The following is a 22,941-nucleotide window of genomic DNA, read 5'->3' on the forward strand; positions in this document are numbered from 1 at the left end:
AGGTCCCATTGGCCGCACCAGACGATAGGGCCAGAACGCTGCCCATGTGGGCACAATACCTCCTGGCAACACCATCGCAAACAGACATGCACGCACACATTTTCAAACACACTGAATTAAAAGGTCAAAATGAATTGGGAGTGGCCCTCCATTGGTTGAAACGGTTAGTGTTGCCTTCTTGGATTCCTCAACCAAAAGTTTTAAGAACAAAAAAGGACAGAATTCTACTTTGGCTATTTTACTATTTACTCAAAACCCATCTACAATTATTTTTCATTAAAGATACATAGGCCTACATTAACATTGTTGGTAGGGTTTAGCCATCTTGCAAAATGATGCTTAGAGGTAGACTGGGGAAATTAGGCTTAAAACAGCCTTACAATAATGCTATACTGCCCCCAATTTTGACATAGAAACACAAAGGTGAGTGTAAGTAACAAAAATAGGGGATGCATACAATGGTACATATTGCTTATCACACATATATACACACAGAACAAGAGTGTTACAATTAAATATGTCTAGGTTGTTTGCTTCATGGTCAATGGTTGTGTATAAAGCTGTAGCATCTCTGCTAGCTAGCATGACCTTAGCATGAAGGCAGAAGCATCATTCATTAGAATAGCAAGGAGTTATTTTTACTCACTCTGAACGTTACCACAACCGATTAAATATGCACCGGATAATATGACTTGTTAAACATTTGAAATGTCAAAAAGAGCATGAAAAAAGAGCCATCGTTAACGGGAAAACGCTATTGATGCTTGCTGAAGTGATGCTGTGAGGGGCTCTCCATCCAATCTCACCAGAAGCGATGTGCTACCAAGTAAGTGTGTCCCCCTGGAAACAAATATAATTGCCTATAATCGTCAGTCGACCAATTCTAACGACGCACTAAAACATTACAGATAATTAACCTGCTACTGTTGAATTCATAAGATTAACAGAAATTATCTTGGAATTAATAGTTAGGTATTTTTTATGTTTGTTTGTTGAAATCATTGAGAGCATTTGTTTCTGGTCGGGCTGGTACCCTGGTAACACAACTATGTTCAAAACATTCATGGTGGTGCATGAGAGTGATTGTAATCGACTAACAATTGACGTTTTAATGTATGCCAACTAACACTAAAAGGCTGTCCGACTTAGTGAACAAACGGTGGGATATTACATGTCCAATGATCGTTCTGTTTGGTGCAGAAAAGACAAAAAGGATGAATATTAGAGGATATATAACTTCCGCATAAACCGTCCGTCAAAAAATGAATGAAGCTTAACCTATCCTACAAACGCATGCAACATGTCTGGTCATACACTGTTCGTAGGGGAAGGGAATTTTTCGTTTTCTTCAGCCCTGAGCAAACTTTCACCGGAGAACAAAATAACAGCCACTTGCCTTCAGCGGCAGGAAGACGTCAAGCATGAGGGAGCTGCTGCTAATATACAGATGATCAGGGATTCGGGTATGCTCATTAAAATGATCTATACATCTATTTATGTATAAAAAAATGGAAGCTCTTCACGATTTATTTTGTGCGTTTCTGGTTCCTCAGGGGGGGCTGTCCTTTTCGGGGTAGACTGTACGAGGTTGGAAGAATGTGCATCTCTTCAGGGAGCTGTGTTCAACCGTGTGATTTTCAATTTCCCTCATTGTGGTCGCAAAAGTGGCGTCAAGAAGAACCGGGAACTTCTTAAAAAGTTCTTCCTCAGGTACGAATGGACGCTCTTTTGTTTAAATGATAGCTGAACCCAAGTGAAATGAACTCAAGTTGTGGGTGTCTGGGCATCAGATGACTGATATGTGTGGTGTCCACTGTCTGAAGTTGTGTCAAGGTGCTGGATGAACATGGAGACATCCATGTCGCCCTATGCAACGGGCAGGGTGGGACTCCAGCTGATCAGCCAATGAGAGAGTGGCAAAATAGCTGGCAGGTCGTCGCTATGGCGGCAGAAGCAGATCTCGTCCTAAGCAGTGTCCAACCGTTTAAGAGTGAGGAGGTCGAGAGCTACAAGTGTACTGGATACAGGTAATCTGGTGAGCTAACCCTTCAGATGTATGGCAGTAGTTTAAGCTGTTGACTGACTGACTGATGTTTGTTTCTGTGTGGTCAGGAGCCAGGATAAAGGCTTCCATGTGGAGAATGCCTTGGTCCATGTGTTCACTCGTAGCCACCCGTACACCACCCCGGTGAGGGTGACCATGAAGGAGATAGTGGGGGACCAGAGAGTCCAGTACTATGTACCTATAGAACTCAGTGACTTTATGACAAGGTAAACAGTTGTGGCCATTCTTAATGCATCAATTAAAACAAATCATCTGATTTATGCTGTCAGATTTAGATGTATGATGATTGCGATGATTTAATAATGTTTTTCCTCACCTCCAGGGATTTCCTCTGCAGTGACTCTGTCCATCCCATCAAATTGGTCCAGGACTATGTTGTGAATGGATTAGAGGAGAGATGTTGCATCACCATGGCAACCAAGCCACCTCCATTCCTCCTCAACTCTGAACAGCGGCAGACAGCATCCTTAGATGGAGACGACGTCACTGAGAGTCACTGCTACGAGATACAGCTGCTTCGCCAAGAACCTCTCACACAGAGAGTCAACGAGACTGAGCTAAGGTGTCAGTTGGCCTACTTGGGCCTCAGGGAGAAACACACGGACCCAATTGAGTCATGTGTGAAGAGCGGTTCCACCACGGACACGGCCGTCCCAAACAAGAGCAAAAATGGAAGGAGCGTGGAGAGACTACATGTAAACCCAACAGGTGAATACAGACCAGACAAAGCCACCCCAGATGTACACAAACCAAATGAAGACACATCAGGTGTAGAAAGACCAGATGTAGACACAGAAAAGGGGAGTGTTGGTGTTTTTTTCGTGCTTCGCCCATCACTCCTCCCTCAGATGGAGGAGATGACGGTGAGACGAGGGGAAGCAAAAGAACGAGGAGACCTGCAGACTGGTAAAGTTGTTCCAGTTGAGGAGCAGATTGACGGAAGCCACTGCCGCGTGAATACTGGTGCTTCCATTGGTCGCATGTTGGGCATCAGTGGGCTTGTTTTCCGAGATGTACCCATCAGCCCTTGGGCCCCGCCCGTCTTTCACCAGCTCCTGCTCAGGGGGCTGTTCCCAGCAGCTTGTCAGCCTATCACGTCGCTCGGGCAAACACTGGAGCGTCTGCTCTCTCCCCATGGGGTTTCCGTTGTTAAGGAAGCCGGGTGTTTGTACCTGACCGCGCAGCCTATGGGAGCAGTGGGTAGAGTGTTTGCGAGTGTTGGCAAACACGCGGAGGGGTGGGTCCAGGTCACCGTGTCCCTCAATCTGGACCTCATCGCCTCGTGCCTCTTCTCACTCCCTGATTGGCGGCTTCTCTGGACACGTGACCCGTGCTTTTCAAAGTGTTTTGACCCCTGCCTCCCCCTCCACCCACCTCTGGGAGAGCCGCAGCCGTCAATGCCGTTGTTCCGCCAACCATCCTTGTTCTCCCGCCGCCTCAGCTTTGACGTCAGCTTCTGGAAGGGGCCGTCGGCGTGGGACGACAGGAAGTTTCACGCACTGGCGAGGGAAGCCTGCCTGGGCGCGGTGGAGAAGGTGGAGCTCGTTGATTTCTTCTCCCGACAGGAACAACAGGCACTGCGGACCAGCTACTGCTACAGAGTCACTTACCACTCGCATTCCCATGCACTGTCGCACACGAAGGCCCTTGAACTGCACCGACGATTGGAGTCACTGCTCTGTTCTCATCTCCATGTCACCATCAGATAATTTACTTTATAAAATTTATAAAATGGGTTCTAAACAACAGGTCTTTTGTTTATTCATTCAAATAGATTTAATATTTTCAATATTTATGCAGATATTTAATAAGCATTTGTGTATTAATCCACTTGTGTACGTTTAGTGCTTTGTGCATTGTACACATTGCATATCCACATTTTTACACAATTTCGAGGGGGTACAAGCAACGAGTTTATTTAAAAAACATCGCACACTGCCACCTTTCGGTCAACCATCGTCATAACCGTCTTGGCGGATGTGGGCCTGAGCTCATTCCTCCGATCCGTGGCGGAAGCGGACGAATTATTTGAAGCTAATGAAAACATGGCGGTGAAGGGGCCTCGTCAGCGGACCAAACGAGTCAGCAGGCAAGATGCAAATAACGTCAATGTCCCCGCAGAAGCTCGAATATCAAAAGAGGAAAAGGGCAGCGATGAGGGCAAACTATCAGAGACACGCCAAGAGTAAGTAGTCGCGAATGTAACGTCACCTCTGGCCCGACCCACTTTGCCTGATCCACCTGATAGGTGTTAGCCTACCCGGTTTAACTATCGTGCTTTTATAGCCAACACAATAACATTGGGTCATAGTTTCATTGTGTGTTTGATGGTTTAGGGTCCGTTTTGCACAGTGTTTGGTAGTGTTTCATCGGCTTGCATCGACCAGACGATCTGTGTGTGTGTTTGTGAGTGAGTCTTGCAGTTAAAGGTACAGTATGATAGACTCATTCATTCGTTCTGTGATGGCGTGTCACAAACGCTGACTGCACTTGAAATAATGATCATCTGGTGGTCAATGGCTTGTTGAATTTGGTTTTATAACATGCACCAGTGTTCAAAAATGCCTTGTTACACAATTGAACCAGTGGAAATGTAGCTTACGGCGTTGTCCAGTGACTGCCGTTTCTATTCATAACGTGGAAAGCGGAAGTCCATTGGAAGAGGTGTGTGTGTGTGCCAATAATTATAAACTCTCACAATCAAAAACATAAACACGTAGTAGAGACATAAAGCTTAGCCAAATAATGAAATCCTGAGCTGGCAACATCTAATTGTACCTCAGTGAATAATTTTTGCCAATAAAGTGAAGTGCAGCAAATAGATGGGTTATATCAGCGGATATCAGTCTCCAACGATAAAAAAAAAAAAAAAACTACTATGCAATGCAATGCAATGATTGATAAATCAGGCTATGTAGTATAAAACTGCACCAAGCCAAACATCGCAGTTGTACTAATTGGCCACAATATGGTGATAAATATGTGTTTTGATTGAAGGCAATTTACCTATTTCCTATTTGAAACCCTGTCTTAGGTCCTATACATGATTTTAAACTTCGTATTAAGAGTCGAAGTGGTGCCAGGACCCTCGATTATTTGTTTATTGTTTGTCCCAATTTCCTCCCACTATGACGTATATGTGTGTGCGTGACTTTACACTTGGCAGATGTATTGCTAAGGACCAAAGGAAGTGCCGTGGCAATTATGAAGTTGTTTGGATGAACGGCTCTAAAGAAAAGTTGCAAGTAGTCATACGGGAGGCCAAGAAAACAGCCTGCTCTTCAAATGTTTTCACAGGCTGTGCACCACTAATAAATACAAATTATAATGTCAACCGAGAAACCGGTAGTTCTTATGACAGAAAAGATGATTGGATTTATGCTTCCTTGTGCTAATAAAAGTGTGCTTGTGTGTGTGTTCTACAGGTCGGTAGGTCGAGGAGGACAGGTGTGGGCTCCAGAAGGATCTACAGCGTTCAAATGCTTGCTGTCTGCACGCTTCTGCGCTGCCTTGCTCAGCAACATCTCTGACTGCGATGAAACCTTCAACTACTGGGAGCCTGTAAGCAGTAATGATTCATTTCCGGTGTCTCTACGCTTATTACATCATAGTCGGTTGGATTAAGTTAAACCATTTTTTTGGCAAGATTATTCTATTATGTTTTTTTGTACAGATCAAGTTATACTGATAAGATAAATCAATTTTTTTATGGTTTGTTTTGATAAATCTGCAACTACCTTCTCATTAATAATATATATATTATTACAGATTTATTTTCTTGTACATTTTTCCCTTTATTATTATTATTGTCATTAAGTCCCTTTGAACGCAAGCATCTCAATGCCTTAATAGTAAGGGATTGTGTAATCTCCATCCTGTGCAGATGCACTACCTGTTGTATGGGACAGGGATGCAGACATGGGAATACTCACCACTCTACGCCATCCGGTCGTATGCCTATCTCTGGCTGCACGCGCTCCCTGCCTGCATACACGCCCATGTACTGCAGACCAATAAGGTAGTAACACTGGACATGGCACTGTCACTAATGTAGCATAGAGACATATGTTTGCACAAATGATAGATTCTTCACATATTTTATGTTTTTTTTAATTAAAAAATAAATAAAGTGTTCTTATCCACATTCATTCCTTTACTGTCCTAAATATGGTTTTAGGGAATACTGCATAGTCATGATATTACTTCAATGTTTACAGTACAGACTTGTCTATGTCATAAATCTGTCTTTTCCCATGAATGAAGTTGTGAAAGGAAATACGTTTTGTTCCAGGTGTTGGTGTTCTACTTCGTACGATGTGTTCTTGCGTTTTGCTGCTGTGTTTGTGAACTTTACTTCTACAAGTGAGTCTGCCTTAACTCCAATTTAAACGGACCCCTATTTAACCACCATGTGAGACGCTGATAAGCCTTAAAGACGTCATTTAAAATGAGTACTGATCGAGATGCATGATGGATTGTGACGGCCCTATCCAGTGGACCGTTCCAACTGGTCTGCTGTGCTGTTTATCATACTTCTGGGTGGACACCACATGTGATATAGCTCTAGGTTACATTTTGAAATGGCTTTTCTGGCTGCTCAACATCAAACCTGGTGGTAAATAAGGGAAAAAACCCATTCAGTTGCTCATAGTTACTATGAATTGAATCACCAGCTGATCTCTTGCTTTGGCGCTAACCCTAGCAAGGAAGCTGATTGGCTGTTGTTTGTGTGTGTGTTGGACGCAGGGCGGTGTGTAAGAAGTTTGGTCTGCATGTGGGTCGGCTGATGTTGGCGTTCCTGGTGCTGAGTACCGGAATGTTCTGTTCCTCCGCAGGTTGGTTCCGGTCCGAGCCGGTTCTGTCCCTCGCACCTCTAGCATTTTCCTCCTTCTCCCTATTTGTGTTTCCAAAGTAGACCCTGGGTGCAATTACCCATGCTGGCTATATTCATTTTGTTTGAATATAATGTTATTACTAATATTCTTGGATATTCATGTATAATTGTAATGATTTTTTTAGTGTAACATTTGACCCTCCTGAACTCGCACAGGAAATATGAGTCTTATCGTTTGAACCTTTTTGTTTCTGCACGATGTTATTGTATTATGTCATCCAATTACATCTTATTGCAATTGCTTTATATATGTTGACATATTCCATGACCCATAATTGTTAATTACGGCTAAGGTTACATTTGAACATGCTGAGATGACTGCATCTCTACATCTCTGCTTTCCCCCCAGCGTTCCTTCCCTCCTCCTTCTGCATGTATACCACGTTGGTTGCCATGACGGGCTGGTTCCAAGACTCAATTCCATTGGCTGTCATGGGCGTGGCAGCTGGAGCTATTGTAGGCTGGCCATTCTCCGCTCTGATTGGGTAGGACATCGAACAATCCGTCTCAGCTTTATTGATGGAACACATTTCATATACAGTGGATGCAACACAACGGTCACTGACGCTGTACATTAAAGAAAGAAACCGGTGATAATGCCATACATTTTAATCAAAACCCATGCACACTGCACATGAAGGCAATGAAGAATAAAAGCAATAAAAATGGAGTCGCTATAATTTTTAATCTAATCTGTCTATTTGAATTGCTTACCGTAGTTTGTGTAATGCAATGAATCTGGAGATACTTTGGATTTGGAACATATCTGCAATATGGATTGCAAACGTTACATTTGTTAAGATGTCATGTGGGAGAATATATCAAGGCGTGGCCATTTCGATTGTTGATCAATAATGAAGTCCTTTCTATTCTCTGCTGCAGGATCCCCATCGCCTTTGACCTGCTGGTGATGAGGAGGGCGTGGAGAAACTTCATCCTCTGGTCGGCCCTAGCGCTGTTGCTAATCCTGGTCAGACACACACACGCACACGCACACGCACACACGCGCACACACACACACACGGTTAATGTTGCATGGTTGTGAAAAGCTAGACACAAATAAAGTTCAGGCACTTATTCTCCTTCCTGTTTGTTCCAAGGTTCCCGTGGTGATGGTGGACTCTTTCTTCTACGGGAAGCTGGTCATCGCCCCTCTGAACATTCTGCTCTACAATGTCTTCACACCGCATGGCCCTGACCTCTACGGTAACCCATAGCATGTGCTATTGTCATAGTGATGTCATTGGGTGTATTCGACTTGGCTAACACTTACACTAGTTCGAAAACACTACTTATGTTAGATACAAGAGAGGCCTCAGTGCTGATGGAGTACTTATTAGGGCTGTAACGATACACCAACTCACGATTCGGCTTGTATCACGATTTTTGACCCACGGTTCGATATATCCCACGATTAACAATTAACTTAATGTATCATTTAATAACAAATAATTTGGAGCACTGAACATATTTGAACAGAAAGAATACTATTAAAGTATAGCAAAATGAATAAATAAATAACCAAAGATTGCAGTTGGAGGATGCTTGCAACTTGCAAAAAGCCTCAACTAGTTTTGTGGTTGAGGCTTATGTATTTGAAAATATTAATGTCAAATACATAATAGCAATTTGAATAGTTTGGTAGCACTAACCAGCGTTCCCGCTAGAAAAATCGGTGCCGGTCAAAGTGACCTGCATAGGTTTCGTTTTTCGGTCAAATATCCTATTATCGCTTCTTATTAGGCTGTGTAGCTTAAATAATGACATAATCAGGCCGTATAGAATGCAACATGTTTAATAGCCTAACCTTCAAATAGATGGGAAAAAACATGACCGTCTGATTCGTAATAACGAGGCATAGTGTTACGAGTACCGTATGTGTGTGTGCGCGAGAGTGTGTGTGTGTGTGTGTGTGTGTGTGTGTGTGTGTGTGTGTGTGTGTGTGTGTGTGTGTGTGTGTGTGTGTGTGTGTGTGTGTGTGTGTGTGTGTGTGTGTGTGTGTGTGTGTGTGGTATAGAAACAAACGAGTTCGGTAACGGAAGAATAAAGTACCCAGCCTGTCAATAATCGGTGACCGCTTCATTCCGACCTATAAGCAGACCAACTGCCAGTAGAAGCACACAAAACACTAGAGACGGGGATCACACAGCCTATTTTTGCGCGCTTGGCCCACTCTGAATAAATGTTGTTCATATCGCATATGAGGACTTCGCAGGCTGTAGAGAAATGCAATCCGCTGTCATCACAGCGAGGGCATCTCGTCGCAGACTTACGGCATTGATAAGAGGAGCGGTGTCAGCAGACTATTATTTAGACAGATTATTAGCAAATTTCAATAAATTTGACCGGAGGGATACAATTTTGTATGACATTTAATTTTTCTATTACCGGACAGCGGAAACCCTGGCACTAACAGCTCATATCACGTGGCTGGATCTCGACTCGAGGATAGTGGGAGTTAGAAAGGGCGTGTCACGCTTCTGCCTTCTCACACCGCGAGGTTCGTGGCCTTGAGTGTCGCGATTTCGGTTTCGATACGCTTATCGTTAGAGTACTTATTAATGATTTTTGCATACACAAGTTCAGTCCTAACCGTTGCTGGAAGGAGAGATTCTCACTTCATTACCCTATAGATTGGCTTAGGTTTTTTCTGGTGTCGTATAATGTGGGCTTGTGAACAGTGGCGTCGGAATGATTTCAGTGGTGGGGGGGCCAAGTGCGCGTGCATGTGTCGAACAGCGCGTGACACCTCATCATCCTAAAGCTGGCCGCACTCACACACCGGCGTCAAAGCGCCGCGGTGCGCAGTTCCCGCGCGTCAATTGCCGCCCCTAGCACCAATAGGAAGCGGCGCACTGTCGTCACTGCAAAGTAAACACTGAATCATCATAATAACCTTCTTCATTGTCATCATCGTCATCATTATCCTCATCATCATCGCAATCATCATTATAGATGGCTTTTGGATTTGACTGTAGAAACTTTGGTCGTGTTTAATGCAGGGCTTCAAGCAGCATCAACGCAGCAACAAAGTGTTAATAACAATGGATCCCGAGTTCCTATACTAGGCATTATGATGGCGGCCCTCTGCGTGGTGCAGTGAAGTCTAGTTAGTAGAGATGCGTGGATGAGCGGTAATGTCAGCCAGATTTTGAGTTCCGTGTTCAGCGTCCCGACAAAAAGCCTGTTGGCTCGCTAAAATGTCCAACCCATATGAAATGTCCCCTGTTGTCAGCGAACATAGCCAACGTGGTCTTATTATAGCCCGATCATTAACTAAAAGCCACATAGAAAGGATAAAGCATCCAGCATATGATTTCAACAATGTGTGAGGGCATATGCAGCACGGATGATCGCACAGTGGAATGCTTATGGAAAATGGCAATCCACCCAACCCTTGGATTATCCACGGTGTGCGTGGGTATGACCGCCAACAGCGCATCTCTACTAGTATTTACTTTACTAGTTAGTTCTTTACTAGTTAGCAAACACTGCCCGTGAGCTCCAGCCGTTTGCGGGATTCCCTCCATGTCAACAATGGATACGTCACGGTGATGACCAGAAATGCCAAATTTCTGGCATGCCAAACTTTCGTTGTGGGATTTTCCACGAAAAGTGGGGTGGCCATTGGCCTCATAAGTTCCGGCGCCTATGCTTGTGCAGCCATTTGAGGGATTGAACTGTGGTTCAGGGCTCTACAAATAATCATGAGTTGAGTCATAGAGTTCAAGTCCAGCACCTCAATGAAGAGTTTTTGTTTACATCATTTATTTTACCCAGTCTTCTTTAGCAGTACCCTCATAAATACCAATGTCATTCAAATACATCTTTCACAAGGCATCAGGATATTTGTGATACAATTTGACAGGCTGGAAAGTCCCTTTGAGCAACCACGGATCAATTAATGATCTTTGTACTGTGGTCTGAACCTCGGCCAGTGTTGACACAAGCAGAATCATTTCCCGCATTTGACGAGAGAGCAAGACACGTAAACACCGCTTTGTTGTTCTTTGTCATGAGGGACAGGACTGCCTAGTGGTTATGGTGTTTGGCTCCCAGCTGCAATCAGAAATGCATGAAGCATAGCCAGCACCAACTATTGGTAATGGTTCTAGGTGTTCCTCCAACTGAGGCACCTTACTAGGCCCCCTTGACGTATCTCGGCCCTTTTTGAGTTGCTTTCAAAGTTCAAGCTCTAGCATGGCGAACAGGCCAGTCATTTCCCCCCTAGTCGTGTACACTGCCTTCAGAGCAGCTACATGGGGCCCTATCAAACCGGGGAGCACCTCGACCCGATGCAGACCTCGTAAAGTGGTATTTTGATGCTCTGGTTCCAGGGACAGAGCCCTGGTCCTTCTACTTCGTCAACGGCTTCCTGAACTTCAACCTGGTGTTTGCGCTGGCCCTGCTGTCCCTGCCTCTCAGCGCTCTGATGGAGACCCTGCTGCACCGCTTCAACGGTGAGGACTCCCCCACTGCCCTCCCCTGCTCGCTTTCAGACCACTGTCCATATTGTCCACGCCACCGCCTCACACCCGGACCAGGGTCCTTATGGGTCCCAGCCAGGGTCATAGGAAATGTAATTGATGTGTATCATATGGCAGCATTGTCTCTAGGTCTCAGGTGTTTTGACTCAGTCACTGCAGTCACCATAGCTTGTGATGTCCGTTGAGCTTTAATGTAGCATATAAATAGTGTGTGTGCCTTCATGTATGTGTGCCTGTATAATTTATTAAAAGTCCTTTGTAATCCTTTGTATTTATGAGTATGGTTTATTCAAATGTGTGTGTGTGTGTGTGTGTCTGTGTGTCTGTGTGTCTGTGTGCGCAGTACAGAACCTGGGCCGCCCGTACTGGCTGACCCTGTCCCCCATGTACCTGTGGATGTTGGTGTTCTTCACACGGCCCCACAAGGAGGAGCGCTTCCTCTTCCCCATCTACCCCCTCATCTGTCTCAGTGCCGCCGTGGCCATGTCCTCTCTCCAGGTATGCCCTCTCTCCCAAGCTACCGCATCAAAAGCCTCGCCAACGCTGCATCCTGTTAACCCTGCTGCCTCTCAAAGTTGTTTTTTAACAACCCATCCCTCAACATTTCCCTCTACTCTGCTGGTTGCCCGTAAAAAAAGTGCACAGCACAAAAGTGCTTTCAACAATCGAAATTCAAGTCTTCGTTGGGTCACTCCAGTGTCTTCTCTCCCCACAGAAATGCTACCACTTCCTGTTCCAGCGGTACCGCCTGGAGCACTACACAGTGTCCTCTAACTGGCTGGCCCTCGGCTCCCTACTGGTGTTCACCGTCCTGTCGCTGTCCCGCTCTGTGGCACTCTTCAGAGGTAATGATGAACACATACACACACGACTCCGTTGACGATTAAGTCATTCTGCAGATGCATTTATCCACAGCCACTTGTGGTGGATTCAGATGCATGTTACTAAGGACATCAACGGGCAGGTGGTTGGGGTGCCTTGCTCCAGGGCGGCTACAGGTGAGCCTTCGGACATTTGGGGATGGAGGGCGGGACCCTTCAGCTGGGAGTTGGATGCCCTGCCCTGGCTAGATACTGGGGATGTGATCAGCGCATGTGAATGCACTGTAAATGGCTCAGGATTAAACGCCTATCACTATATAGTGCCACCTGACGCCTGTTGGGCGGGGCCTTTCAATGGAGCCGTCGGCTTCAACCATACGGACATAGTGAAAGTTCAATGCTCAGATGCAGATACAGAGAAAATGACTCAAATAAATGTGAAGCAGCAACACCAATAGTACCATTGAGTTAGTATAAATGTTATGAGTATAACTTAACAATTTGTGTGTGTGTGTGTTTTGAATTGTTTGTGCGCAGGATACCACGCGCCTCTGGACCTGTACCCCGAGTTCCACCGCATCGCCAGGGACCCCAGCCTGCACAGCGTGCCGGACGGCAGGCCTGTGACGGTGTGCGTGGGGAAGGAGTGGCACCGATACACCAGCAGCTTCCTGCTCCCCCACAGGTCAGTGATAGCATGTCTCTCTCCTCAGAGATGAGATAGGAGGTAGCCGATGACATAGGAGATAGGAGATAGGATAGGACATGGGAGATGGTAGACTGGGTAGACCCGCCCATTCTGCCGGCAATTTGCACATGGGTCTGGAGAAGAGCAATACATTTCTTTCTGCTTCCGATACGTTTTTGTGGGAGCCAATCATCAAGCTGCTCTATTTTGTGGGAGCCCAATTCACAATAGGCCTTATCTATAAAATCGTGAGAAGAACAAATGTATGCATAAATTAACATTCCTGAACGTTTTTACTGCCAATTCCGCATCACCTTATATATGAACCTAAACCAGCCATTTCGAAGAGATAAATCACAACTTTGTTTTATGCACTGCTGAGTTCACCTCCTTGTTTAGGCTGTCTCATTGTTGTTATTTCCTCTCACAATGTACATTAGCCTTTCAACTAGATACAATGTTATAATTAAAATTATCAGAACAAAACAAACATTCAGTACTATCAAAAACATGCTTCTTGTTGAAGTTTTCATTTATTTGGCGACCCAATTCAAATCTCCCGTGACCCACATGTGGGTCGCGACCCAGGCTTTGGAAAAGACTGTTCTATAGTATGTATTGGGTCTACCTTTCAAGATTTTATTGGATAGGCCGCACCCTAATCAAACTAAAATAATCAATATTAAACAAAGTAATAATTTATGTTTGACTAGACGGACTAGGAAGTGACTTGACAGGGTAGGATGTACATTTCTGTGGATGCTATCTCCAACTCACTATTCTCCATCTCCAGCTGGCAGCTCCAATTCATCCAATCAGAGTTTAAAGGACAACTTCCTCAGCCGTACGCGGCCGGTCCAACGGCGACTCAGACTATTCCGGCCAATATGAACGACCAGAACTTGGAAGAACCAACCAGATATGTAAGTCAATCAGGAGCTGCGACCAATCAGGAGCTACTTCAAAATTAAATTCAGGCCTTGGATTAAGGATGGTTTCGTTGGGTTTAATTCTGATGAAAGATATGATTTTGATATAGGTTTGGTTTGTTTAAAGGTGACATATTATGCTACCAGGTGTGAGTGTGATTAGTCGTTACAAGACATTTTGAAAATCGGCCTCTTCTGACATCGAAAGTGGGCGTGTCCACCTGGATGAATGTCGGATAGATGAGCAACGTTTGCTACAGTCCACTGGGTAGGCTGGTAGACGGATCTATCCAGTCTACCAAGGATTTAAAGAATAAAAACCTTTGAATCTTTAAATCTTTGTCATACTCTACTGTGTCCCAGGTGGATTTGCGGCAGTGTCATTACCTGGTGGACCTGGACCGCCATAACGAAACGCCCCTAGAACCACGCTACTCTGCCAACAAGGAGGAGTGGACCGTCATCGCCTTCAAGCCATTCCTAGATGCTTCCAGGTATTATCATATATGTACATATAGATCGGGAAAAGAAGGCCTGGTAGTAGGTTACTTTTTTTTCCGGTAGGCTGCTGGGGTTGATAAGTTACCGGACTACTTGTGGAGTGCTACGAAAGACATGAATCAGAGGCAAAAAATCCACTTTCCTTGACAGCTGTCAATTATGCTTAGCAACTGGTCAATTTTGCAAAAATATTTGACCGCCGAACGTTGAAGTGAATGGAGCATTCTACAGCATAAAGAAGAGCCGTGTAATAAATACAGATGACATGCTATTACCATTTACACTATTTTCGGTTTGATCCATAGTGAATTCCGATCCAGGGTTTAGTAGCAGGTAATGGGGTCAGTAGCACACACTAGCTTCTACAACAGGGCTCGGCTATTACATTTGGTTTCGGGTTAAGAGCCTTAAGATGGCAGTCCACAATGTTGATGGAAGCAGAAAACCGTGAAACTTTTTTTATTACACTCTTAGTTTGGTTTTTATTTCAATATGATTTTATGGTTAAGTCCAAACCACACTGCCTAGCTGGGATAGACCTTTTTAATGAATTGCTGCATCCCAAGAACTACAACCACGATTCAGGCTCTGTGTGCGGCTTTGCTGCGTTAAAGCGACAGGATTCAGCTGATATGAGGTGATGAGATGCTCCTGGCGAAACAGCGTTGTGCTCTGTAAAATGAGTGTGTTGAAATATTAAACAGATTAATTAAACCTGCCCCTGATACCCTACAACTCATCTGTACTCTCAGCCTAATGAAAAACCTAATGATTATACTCCAAACGATTGAGTTCCTTTAGCCACAAGCAAGTGGATTAACAAGACCGCATTCAGAACTTATTTTTTAATCGCATTTCATTTTAGTTTGATGCTCGAGTTTCTCAAACGATGCTCTCTTTTCATCAAAGTATTGCGTTTGACGATCTAAAGTAAAACTGAAATCGCATCGGTTACAAACTTTATGGCTATATAGCCATTTTACCGGTTAGCATGTCTTGATGGCAAGGGGGGCGTGGGAGGGTTTGTGGCTGATGGCTGGTTTAAACAGCCTCACCTGGCCCGAGTCAGAATGATTGGACACTGAGGCTGGGTGAGGCTTCACACCTGTTGTGCATTGAGAAATCAATGTGCACAGGTTAAGGCCACGTTTATACGTAGCAGGGTATTTATAGAAACTAATATTTCTCCCCCTCCTTTTTCAAAAATAACATTGTCCATACAACATCGTTTCCAAAAAAGTTGTCGTTTACATCAAAACGCATAAATACGCCGTTGAGTGCCATTATAACTATGCCAAACCTATGGGTGGCAGTGTAGGGAGAAGGATAAAGCCATGAAAGCCAATCAGAAACAAACTGTAAACATAGGGCGCTCATATGACGTTAAGCATTTCCTGGCACATAATGTGACGCTTCAGAACCTAAAACCCAGTTTCTCCCCGTTGACACGACAACACGAAACCGGCGTTTTCAGAAATCTCCACTTTGGCCGGAGTTTTTAGAAATCATTGTTTTCTGTGATAAAAACTGCATTTTCATGTGTAAATGAGAGGCCAAACCGCGTGGAAATATCTGCGTTTTCCCTTCGTGTAAATGGGGCCTAAACCAGCCATCACCACGAACATCGCTAGCGTGCTACATTAACGCTGCCTGTGTTGTCGTCTTTTTTGCAGGTCGTCTCCTGTGTTCCGAGCGTTTTTCGTGCCGTTGCTCTCCGAACAGCACACCAGCTACATTAACTACGTCATTCTGAAACCGCGCCGACAGAAATCATCACCTCGACGACGGCATCCCGCCGGACGCTAAAGGCTGGACGCACACCTCGCAAAAACACCTGCTCCTCCTGTCTGACGGCTGCTCGTTTTGTTGTCGTTTTTTTCCAACCCCAACTCTCGTCCGATAACTGTGATGAAGTTGAGCGTGCCACTGTCTGTCCGTGTCATTAAGTCGGTTGAGTATCAAACCTTTAAGAACACGTGTTTCAGTGTGCTTCCTTATAAGAATAAGGGCGGAACCTACATCTGGTTCTCTTATCGACAGCATTAAAGGATCAACAGTGACAGCGAATATCCCCCTTCTCCGAGCGGTCCATCTAGTGATCTTCAAATGAGATGCTTCTCTCCAGAGCAGCCCAGGTTGCCTGAAAGCATTGTTGAAATCGAATCGCATACATCATCATAACGAGAGCATCCCGTCCATGATTGGGTAAAGGCAATGCATCCTCACGATTCATTTGAAAACCAAAATATGCTTCTGGTTGAGGCGAAGAGCATCAGGTGATACCTGCCACAATCTTAACAAGCATAGAATTTGCTGACCAAAGAAACGGACGGTTTTATTTTGGGTTACAAGGTGCTTTTTGGAAGTCTCTATGGCACAAGCAGAGCGGGTCATTCTAGATAGATATGAGAGCAGGGACATTGACGTCGCTATAGGTCCTTTCATTGGAGACGTTAGCAATGCGAGAGGTCTAGAGAGCATCGCCAACTTTGTGCTTTATGGCTTGTGATTGTTTCAGTACCACGTGACATGAGAGAGGTCCATCGACCTCAACTTGAAGGATTTTATGTTCAATTAATTATTTTTCCCTGTGTGCATGTGTTCGAATGTCTAAGATTTAATTTTTCGCTCCCAGTTTTGCCATTAGCCACACCTTTCCACTTGATCTTTTTGGGTCTCTTTTCAAGACAATACTGACAAAGTGGCAGAGACAAACAATTGTTTTTGTTATGTGTAAGTTTCCCACATCAGTTCGCTCCATTGCATCAGACTGGTAAATTGTGTGTAAGTGACAGTGAGTGAATCATTTAACATAGAGACAGTATTGGAATGAGTGTAGGATGGGAATAAATTGTGTTCTTTTAATTGTTGTCATTTCATGATTTTCCCAACACACACAAAAGAGACACATGTTCATTCCATTCAGTTTTAATTGTAGGTTTCCTCTTGTAATACAAACATACAAACTGTTAGCTCAACAAGCCATCATACACTTGTTGTATGTTAAGGAATTGCAGGTAAATACAATTTAAATTAGCACTCAATGTCATGCCATTACTTTAGTCAGGCAGCAGGCACTCATATTCAATGAATACAACCCATGGATCCCCTTAGACTGCTAGTCTTGTAACCATTCGACGGAGAGGGAAGTGATCCATGGCGTCATTATTCATGATGGATGGACTGACGGACGGACGATACCAAAGCTATGAACCACGAATGCTGCTATAGACATGAATAAGCTGAAACTAAAGCTATCCACCAATCCCAAGTTGCGTGTCTGTTATTAAAACGTGTGTGTTAAAACAAGTGTTTGACTTGTTCATATTTGAGTTATTACAATTTGGTTACAATGAGTAGAGCCCTTCTTGTTGACGGTGTCCTGATCCTTTGAACGTGAAGATAATGCAAGATGTTTTGTCCTTTGTTACCCCTGTTTGACCATGTTAATGTTACCTGGATAATTCCTATGCATACATATTTAACCTTGAAATTGGTGTAATATTTAAAAAAAAAAAGTTCTTGAGGAATATTCGTTATGTCAGATCACGGTCTGTTCTCTTATTAAGGTAATAGTTGGCAGTTTCCTTTGCCACTCAAAAAGGAGGCACTGTCAGGATTCTGAAACAAGGCAACATAACAAGGCCATGCAAACAGGACACCCACAGCCATCCCCAGTCCAATTCTATGTGCATTTTCTTCATGAAGATGAAGAAATGTTGTCTCCCTAACTCCTATTTGTTTGGGATTACATGCCTCAACTGACTATCTCAGAGATTGTGCCCCAGGTAACTAAAATTTTCAAGAAGATCAACTTTGCGGTTGCCCCTGCAGGAACATATGGCTTCATATATATGTGCACATGTAACATATGGCTTTATAGACCTATACTTTAAGCTTTGTACATAACATGGGAGTTGGGTCAGTAGCCCTCACTATTGACCCATTGTGCTTCATTGAAATAACGTCGGCTGCCAGTGAAGCCAAGGTCACTTCTGTAGCAATCAATGTTTGTTGGGTAGGGATTCTGACTTCCGTAGTTTCCCAATCTGGTCTGGTACGAGCCCTCTTTGCCGTTGGTCATATATGTCTGGTACAGGTCGGCCTTGATCATGTTCGCTTCTGGACCGAGGGAAGGGTCGTAAAGGTCACTTTTCTCTCTTCTGAACCCATACATCTCCTGCTCTACGAAGCTGCCGCTGCCGTAGAACTCGCTCTTTGTGGCGCGTCTACCCGGAGCTCTGTTGTAAAACTCTTGGTTGTCCGAGCGCCACAGGCTAGTGTCGTACGAGTCTCTTTTCCCCGACTGCTCAAGGTTGCGGTCGAATCCCTCAGTCTTCGTCGAGCGACCCAGGCTGCGGTCGAATCCCTCTGTCTTCGTCGAGCGACCCAGGCTGCGGTCGAATCCCTCAGTCTTCGTCGAGCGACCCAGGCTGCGGTCGAATCCCTCAGTCTTCGTCGAGCGACTCAGGCTACGGTCGAATCCCTCCGTCTTTGTTGAGCGACCCAGGCTGCGGTCGAATCCCTCAGTCTTCGTTGAGCAACCCAGGCTGTGGTCGAATCCCTCCGTCTTTGTCGGGCGACCCAGGCTGCGGTCGAATCCCTCAGTCTTCCCAGAGCGACCCGAGCTGCTGTCGTACATGTCGGTCGTACCGCGGCGCCCAAGGCTAAGGTTGTTGAGGTCATAGTGGAGGAATCCGCTTTCTGTGCTGGCCAACGTTACGAAGCCGCTCTCTGTGTCGCGACCCCCCATGTTGTCGTAGTCGCCGGTCGGAGTGTCAGGAGAGGAGCACAAGAAGGAGGTGTTTTTGGTCTGCGGTCGCGTGGTGGACAGGTCGTCTTCTTTTTGGGAGCGGATGACGTTGTAAACGTCCGTCGAAGTGGCACTGGGGCAGAGGCCCGGTTCTGTGTGGCACACTACCGATTTCTGCCGCCTTCTTCTCCTTCTTTTACACATGGAACACAAACAACGCAGGCATCATGTTACAACCTGATGAAGTGCGAGACGAACGGACATGTACCACACAATACTTACCGCCCAATGCACAGTTTTAAGCAGCATACGGCCAGCAGCGTGAGTAAAAGTAACAGCAGGGGAATGACAGGAAGCGTGATGTAGATCCAATTCAGGCCTGTGGAACACAAGTGACAAGACCTGGGTTATGAGAAAGTTATCAATATTTGCAGTATGTTCAACTGGCATTTAGGTACTTGGGGAGGGTTCAGAACTACAATTGAGGATGGGTGTGGTGTAGTTAAGGTCAGGGTAAAGATCTGTCTTTGTTCCCCTGGCATTTGCGTTGAGTATGGATGGTTAAGTGTAGGTAAGTATGACTATTGGGTGGGACATGATTTAGCCTTAGTTAAGGGTGTGGTGTGGCGTGGTTTAAGATCTGTGGAAAAGCAGTTCACAATGCACTCTTAACATGTCCAGACTATAGTAAATAAGTACTTTAGAGATGGATATAACCTGTGTCCTTGGATTTGTTGCGGTCGGCTGGATCCCAGGGCAGTGCAGATGTAAGTAGCCCATCTGCAATTAACCACAGCAGACACATTTGAACACTTTGACCAATAAATCAGCTGAAGCCTCTTGGTCTGTGTGTGTACATACGCACCAGTCTGGGTGGAGTTGGGAGGAGCAGCAGCCTCCAAAGTCTTCTCTGAAAGAGACATAAAATGCAGCCCGACCTTAGGTCTACAGCCGCTTGAGGACATATGTAGTTTCTAGTGCTGTCAAGCGATTAAATATTTAATCGCGATTAATCACATTAATGTCATAGTTAATTTACGATTAATCGCGATTAATCACAAATCTTTTTTCTATGCTAAATATCCCTTGATTTCTTTGTCCCATTAATTGTTCTCATTTGAATGCTCTTATCAACATGGAGAAGTGCATCGGCTTGCCTTGTGCAAATGTCTTTTTATTGATAACAACATTGACATATACTGATCAAAACAGGACGATACAAAAAAAAGCATATGGTGCAATTAAACGATGAACAATCATACATACTGCCTTGAACATAGCAGTCAGGATACTGCTTCTTTGTTTTGAGCCAAAGAAAAAATAAATAATAATTAACGCTGTTAACATTGGTTTGTGGTAACGCCGTTAATAACGCGTTTAACTGACAGCACTAGTTTCGTTATACAATACATACAGAAGTGGTTTGGGGTTCACTGGCTCTCTGAGGTCCAGCGGAGGGGACCCCGGGGGGAACGGTACGGTGGACAGATTACCTGCTGTGTATTTGCAGATGAAGTTATTCCGCGTCTCACAGTTGTCGTCGTTCCACTGGAACATGTACAGTCCACCCATGCTGGGGGGCGCGGACGGCTGGTGATACATCACCACACACACCTCGTAGCCACAAGAGGGCTCGTCCGTGTGCCAGTTCCTGCACAGCAGGCGGTCATTATCATCATCGTCAACACCATCAATTGCATCGTCATCGTCATTTTCATCAGAGTGGGATGATGATGTTGTTTTTTCCGTGGAAAAACGTATAGTGTATACAGGCAAGAAAATGATGTACTTTCTTCTACATAAAGTGTTTAATAATTATATTTCCTTTGAACATACATTTTAATTTCTTCCATACTATCAACATTGTCACCATCATCATCACCATCACCATTTTCATCAGAAATGCAACGCCAGCGGGGACACACAAATGTACACACACACACACACACACACACACACACACACACACACACACACACACACACACACACACACACACTTTTGTTATCACAAGAAAACATAAATGCAATCATCTTTGCTGTCATAAGAAAGACGGGTTGCTCGGTTTACATTATAATTTATATTTATCAGTATTGCACTGCCTGTTAAAAATGCTGTAAAAAAATTATATTCACAGCAGGCTGTTTTCCTGGCCTCCCGCGCGCCGCACACACACACGCACACACATGGGGGGGGGGGGGGTAAGACTACCTGTACGTGGCCTTGCTCCCGTCGACCCAGTAGTACAGCGAGGAGCAGTCCAAGCTGCTCTCCTGGTCTCCATGGTTACGGCGAAGGCCGATCCAGAAGTCCCCGTCGGTGGGGCGGATCTCGGAGATGAGCTGCTCGATTACCTGCTGCTCGGACGCCGACTCCACACCAAGCAGCTCCCCGCCGTCCCGCCGGCATGCCTGCTCCGCCTCCACAAAGTTCAGTCGGCGCCGCGGGTCGGAGAAATACGCCAGCTTGTAACAGGGCCTCTCCCGGCCCACCCTGCACACGCGCTGACCTGCCGACCCGCCGCACGAAAACAGCCGTGAAAGAGGGAACACACGGCGCACCCCTTACATGGTAGCTTGTGCATGTGTCCCCATCTAAAGTGTCATAGGATCTGAACAGACTCCCATCTAAACGTGGCTTGGGGCTGTTTAGTAATGGTGTTTATTAAGCAGGTGGTATGGTGTGTAAAGCATGGGTGGGTTGCTGGTGCAGCAATCTGTTACACTGGCTCAATCCCTGCCCTGATCCTCCATGGCTGCAGAGTCGTAGTGCTCATGATCAAGCTGCTGGACTCCTACCTGCTCGCACGTGCTCTTGCTGCGGCAACTTTGGCACTACATTGACTGCACGGTCAAATGTGAGCCTTTATTGAGCTGTAAATTAATGATACCCCTGGCTAGTCGTAGGCCTATACATAATATGCTCAATATGACTAATATGCTATTGAAAATTAGATAGGCCTAATTCGATTTTCATTTGAATGTATAGTAATACATAATATATAGGCTAATTGGAGCCAGTCCCAGTTAACATATGTAGAGATAAACATACATAACAGGATTGTTGAAGAACTGTTCCGGCATATGTCTATGCAAATCAGAGAAAGGCCTATATCAGTGTGCGCTTCCTTAACTCTCTTTTTTGACATAGACACTAGCCTATACTGCAAACAGCATGATATAATAACTGGTATTCAGGCTTTTGGTTTTGGGGTGCGGCGTGTGCCCTCAGAAGATGTTTAAGTGGCACTCTCTGACCCACGTTGAAGAATGTAGGTATGTGGGGGGGGGGCGCCCCGGGATACACATACACGTGGGTACAACAAAAGTTAGGCCTACTCTCTATAGGCATTAACCTACCTCTTGCTTCGTATAGGTCCACTTCAGATCAGCGAAAAAAAATGCAAAAAGACAAAACTGTTACGTAGGCCTACATGTATTGTATGCAGTCTATAGACTTTGTGTCTGGTATTTTTCACTTACCTGTAATAAGGTTAGTTGCGGTGGATGGAAGAACGTGTAAAAGTAGGAGATGACAGAAGATTGTTAGCCGCTCCATCTCCTTCTCATAATCCCCTTTTTTAAGCGTATTTTTTTATATTCACATCTTCTTTCGCCATCCAATCTTTGCCTCATTCACTCCCATCCCCACACAGAACCCCAATAACTCCTGGATCACTAGGCAGCCCGGCACAGTGCAACAGAGGAGAAATCTCACAAGAAATTTGAGGCTTTGAGGCAATGGCTCAACTGAAAGATGGGATGAAACAAGCAGCGGAGAAGAAAGAGGAGGAGACACAAGGG

The 22,941-nt window shown here is 45.0% G+C and overlaps 5 protein-coding genes across 7 annotated transcripts in view; 3 read left to right on the forward strand and 2 right to left on the reverse strand.

Annotated features, from left to right (window-relative positions):
- The window catches only part of si:dkey-71l1.1 (uncharacterized protein LOC569883 homolog), a 5,930-nt gene extending 5,134 nt beyond the window's left edge, over positions 1-796 (reverse strand). Inside the window, exons 1-2 of the mRNA XM_056593746.1 lie at positions 647-796; positions 1-62 (exon numbers count right to left, since the gene is read on the reverse strand). The exon at positions 1-62 is cut by the window's left edge and continues 138 nt beyond it. Coding sequence (XP_056449721.1) covers positions 1-46 — 46 coding nt within the window. The 5' untranslated portion in view covers positions 47-62; positions 647-796. The remainder of the gene's footprint in view (positions 63-646) is intronic.
- LOC130385249 (glutamate receptor 4) overlaps positions 1-22,941 on the forward strand; it is a 1,260,456-nt gene that overhangs the window by 291,941 nt on the left and 945,574 nt on the right. The gene's annotated exons all lie outside the window — the stretch shown is intronic.
- Positions 1,024-3,831, forward strand: fdxacb1 (ferredoxin-fold anticodon binding domain containing 1). The gene is made up of 5 exons (XM_056593686.1): positions 1,024-1,463; positions 1,554-1,710; positions 1,824-2,027; positions 2,113-2,271; positions 2,388-3,831. Exons 1-5 carry the CDS (start codon positions 1,301-1,303, stop codon positions 3,772-3,774), a joined length of 2,070 nt encoding a protein of 689 aa, XP_056449661.1. The 5' UTR covers positions 1,024-1,300; the 3' UTR covers positions 3,775-3,831.
- alg9 (ALG9 alpha-1,2-mannosyltransferase) lies at positions 3,911-18,097 on the forward strand. Its single transcript, XM_056593690.1, has 15 exons — positions 3,911-4,250; positions 5,491-5,626; positions 5,949-6,083; positions 6,357-6,427; positions 6,812-6,900; positions 7,309-7,444; positions 7,842-7,929; positions 8,060-8,165; positions 11,297-11,419; positions 11,790-11,944; positions 12,162-12,291; positions 12,805-12,952; positions 13,749-13,878; positions 14,248-14,378; positions 16,059-18,097. Exons 1-15 carry the CDS (start codon positions 4,111-4,113, stop codon positions 16,189-16,191), a joined length of 1,851 nt encoding a protein of 616 aa, XP_056449665.1. The 5' UTR covers positions 3,911-4,110; the 3' UTR covers positions 16,192-18,097.
- On the reverse strand, positions 17,307-22,900 carry layna (layilin a). 2 transcript variants are annotated; one of them, XM_056593691.1, is made up of 8 exons: positions 22,621-22,900; positions 22,498-22,518; positions 21,350-21,647; positions 20,632-20,789; positions 20,004-20,048; positions 19,856-19,918; positions 19,421-19,517; positions 17,307-19,331 (listed from the first exon to the last, which is right to left on the reverse strand). In XM_056593691.1, exons 1-8 carry the CDS (start codon positions 22,694-22,696, stop codon positions 18,308-18,310), a joined length of 1,782 nt encoding a protein of 593 aa, XP_056449666.1. In that variant the 5' UTR covers positions 22,697-22,900; the 3' UTR covers positions 17,307-18,307. The 2 variants fall into 2 exon arrangements, with proteins under 2 accessions (XP_056449666.1, XP_056449667.1); XM_056593692.1 differs by lacking the exon at positions 22,498-22,518.

This window comes from Gadus chalcogrammus, chromosome 7 (genome assembly GCF_026213295.1).
Source record: "Gadus chalcogrammus isolate NIFS_2021 chromosome 7, NIFS_Gcha_1.0, whole genome shotgun sequence".
Lineage (NCBI taxonomy): Eukaryota > Metazoa > Chordata > Actinopteri > Gadiformes > Gadidae > Gadus > Gadus chalcogrammus.

What these genes read in the sequence shown, in the direction of transcription:
- fdxacb1 (XM_056593686.1), top strand. Translation starts at nt 1,301, where the DNA reads ATGTCTGGTCATACACTGTTCGTAGGGGAAGGGAATTTTTCGTTTTCT. An exon ending in ACAGATGATCAGGGATTCGG is followed by an intron (nt 1,464 to 1,553) that starts GTATGCTCATTA and finishes CTGGTTCCTCAG; the next exon opens with GGGGGGCTGTCCTTTTCGGG. An exon ending in CTTAAAAAGTTCTTCCTCAG is followed by an intron (nt 1,711 to 1,823) that starts GTACGAATGGAC and finishes CACTGTCTGAAG; the next exon opens with TTGTGTCAAGGTGCTGGATG.
- alg9 (XM_056593690.1), top strand. Translation starts at nt 4,111, where the DNA reads ATGGCGGTGAAGGGGCCTCGTCAGCGGACCAAACGAGTCAGCAGGCAA. An exon ending in ATGTACTGCAGACCAATAAG is followed by an intron (nt 6,084 to 6,356) that starts GTAGTAACACTG and finishes GTTTTGTTCCAG; the next exon opens with GTGTTGGTGTTCTACTTCGT. An exon ending in AATGTTCTGTTCCTCCGCAG is followed by an intron (nt 6,901 to 7,308) that starts GTTGGTTCCGGT and finishes CTTTCCCCCCAG; the next exon opens with CGTTCCTTCCCTCCTCCTTC.
- layna (XM_056593691.1), bottom strand. Translation starts at nt 22,696, where the DNA reads ATGGAGCGGCTAACAATCTTCTGTCATCTCCTACTTTTACACGTTCTT. An exon ending in GGACCTATACGAAGCAAGAG is followed by an intron (nt 21,648 to 22,497) that starts GTAGGTTAATGC and finishes GCGGGTCGGCAG; the next exon opens with GTCAGCGCGTGTGCAGGGTG. An exon ending in TCCCAACTCCACCCAGACTG is followed by an intron (nt 19,919 to 20,003) that starts GTGCGTATGTAC and finishes GGTTAATTGCAG; the next exon opens with ATGGGCTACTTACATCTGCA.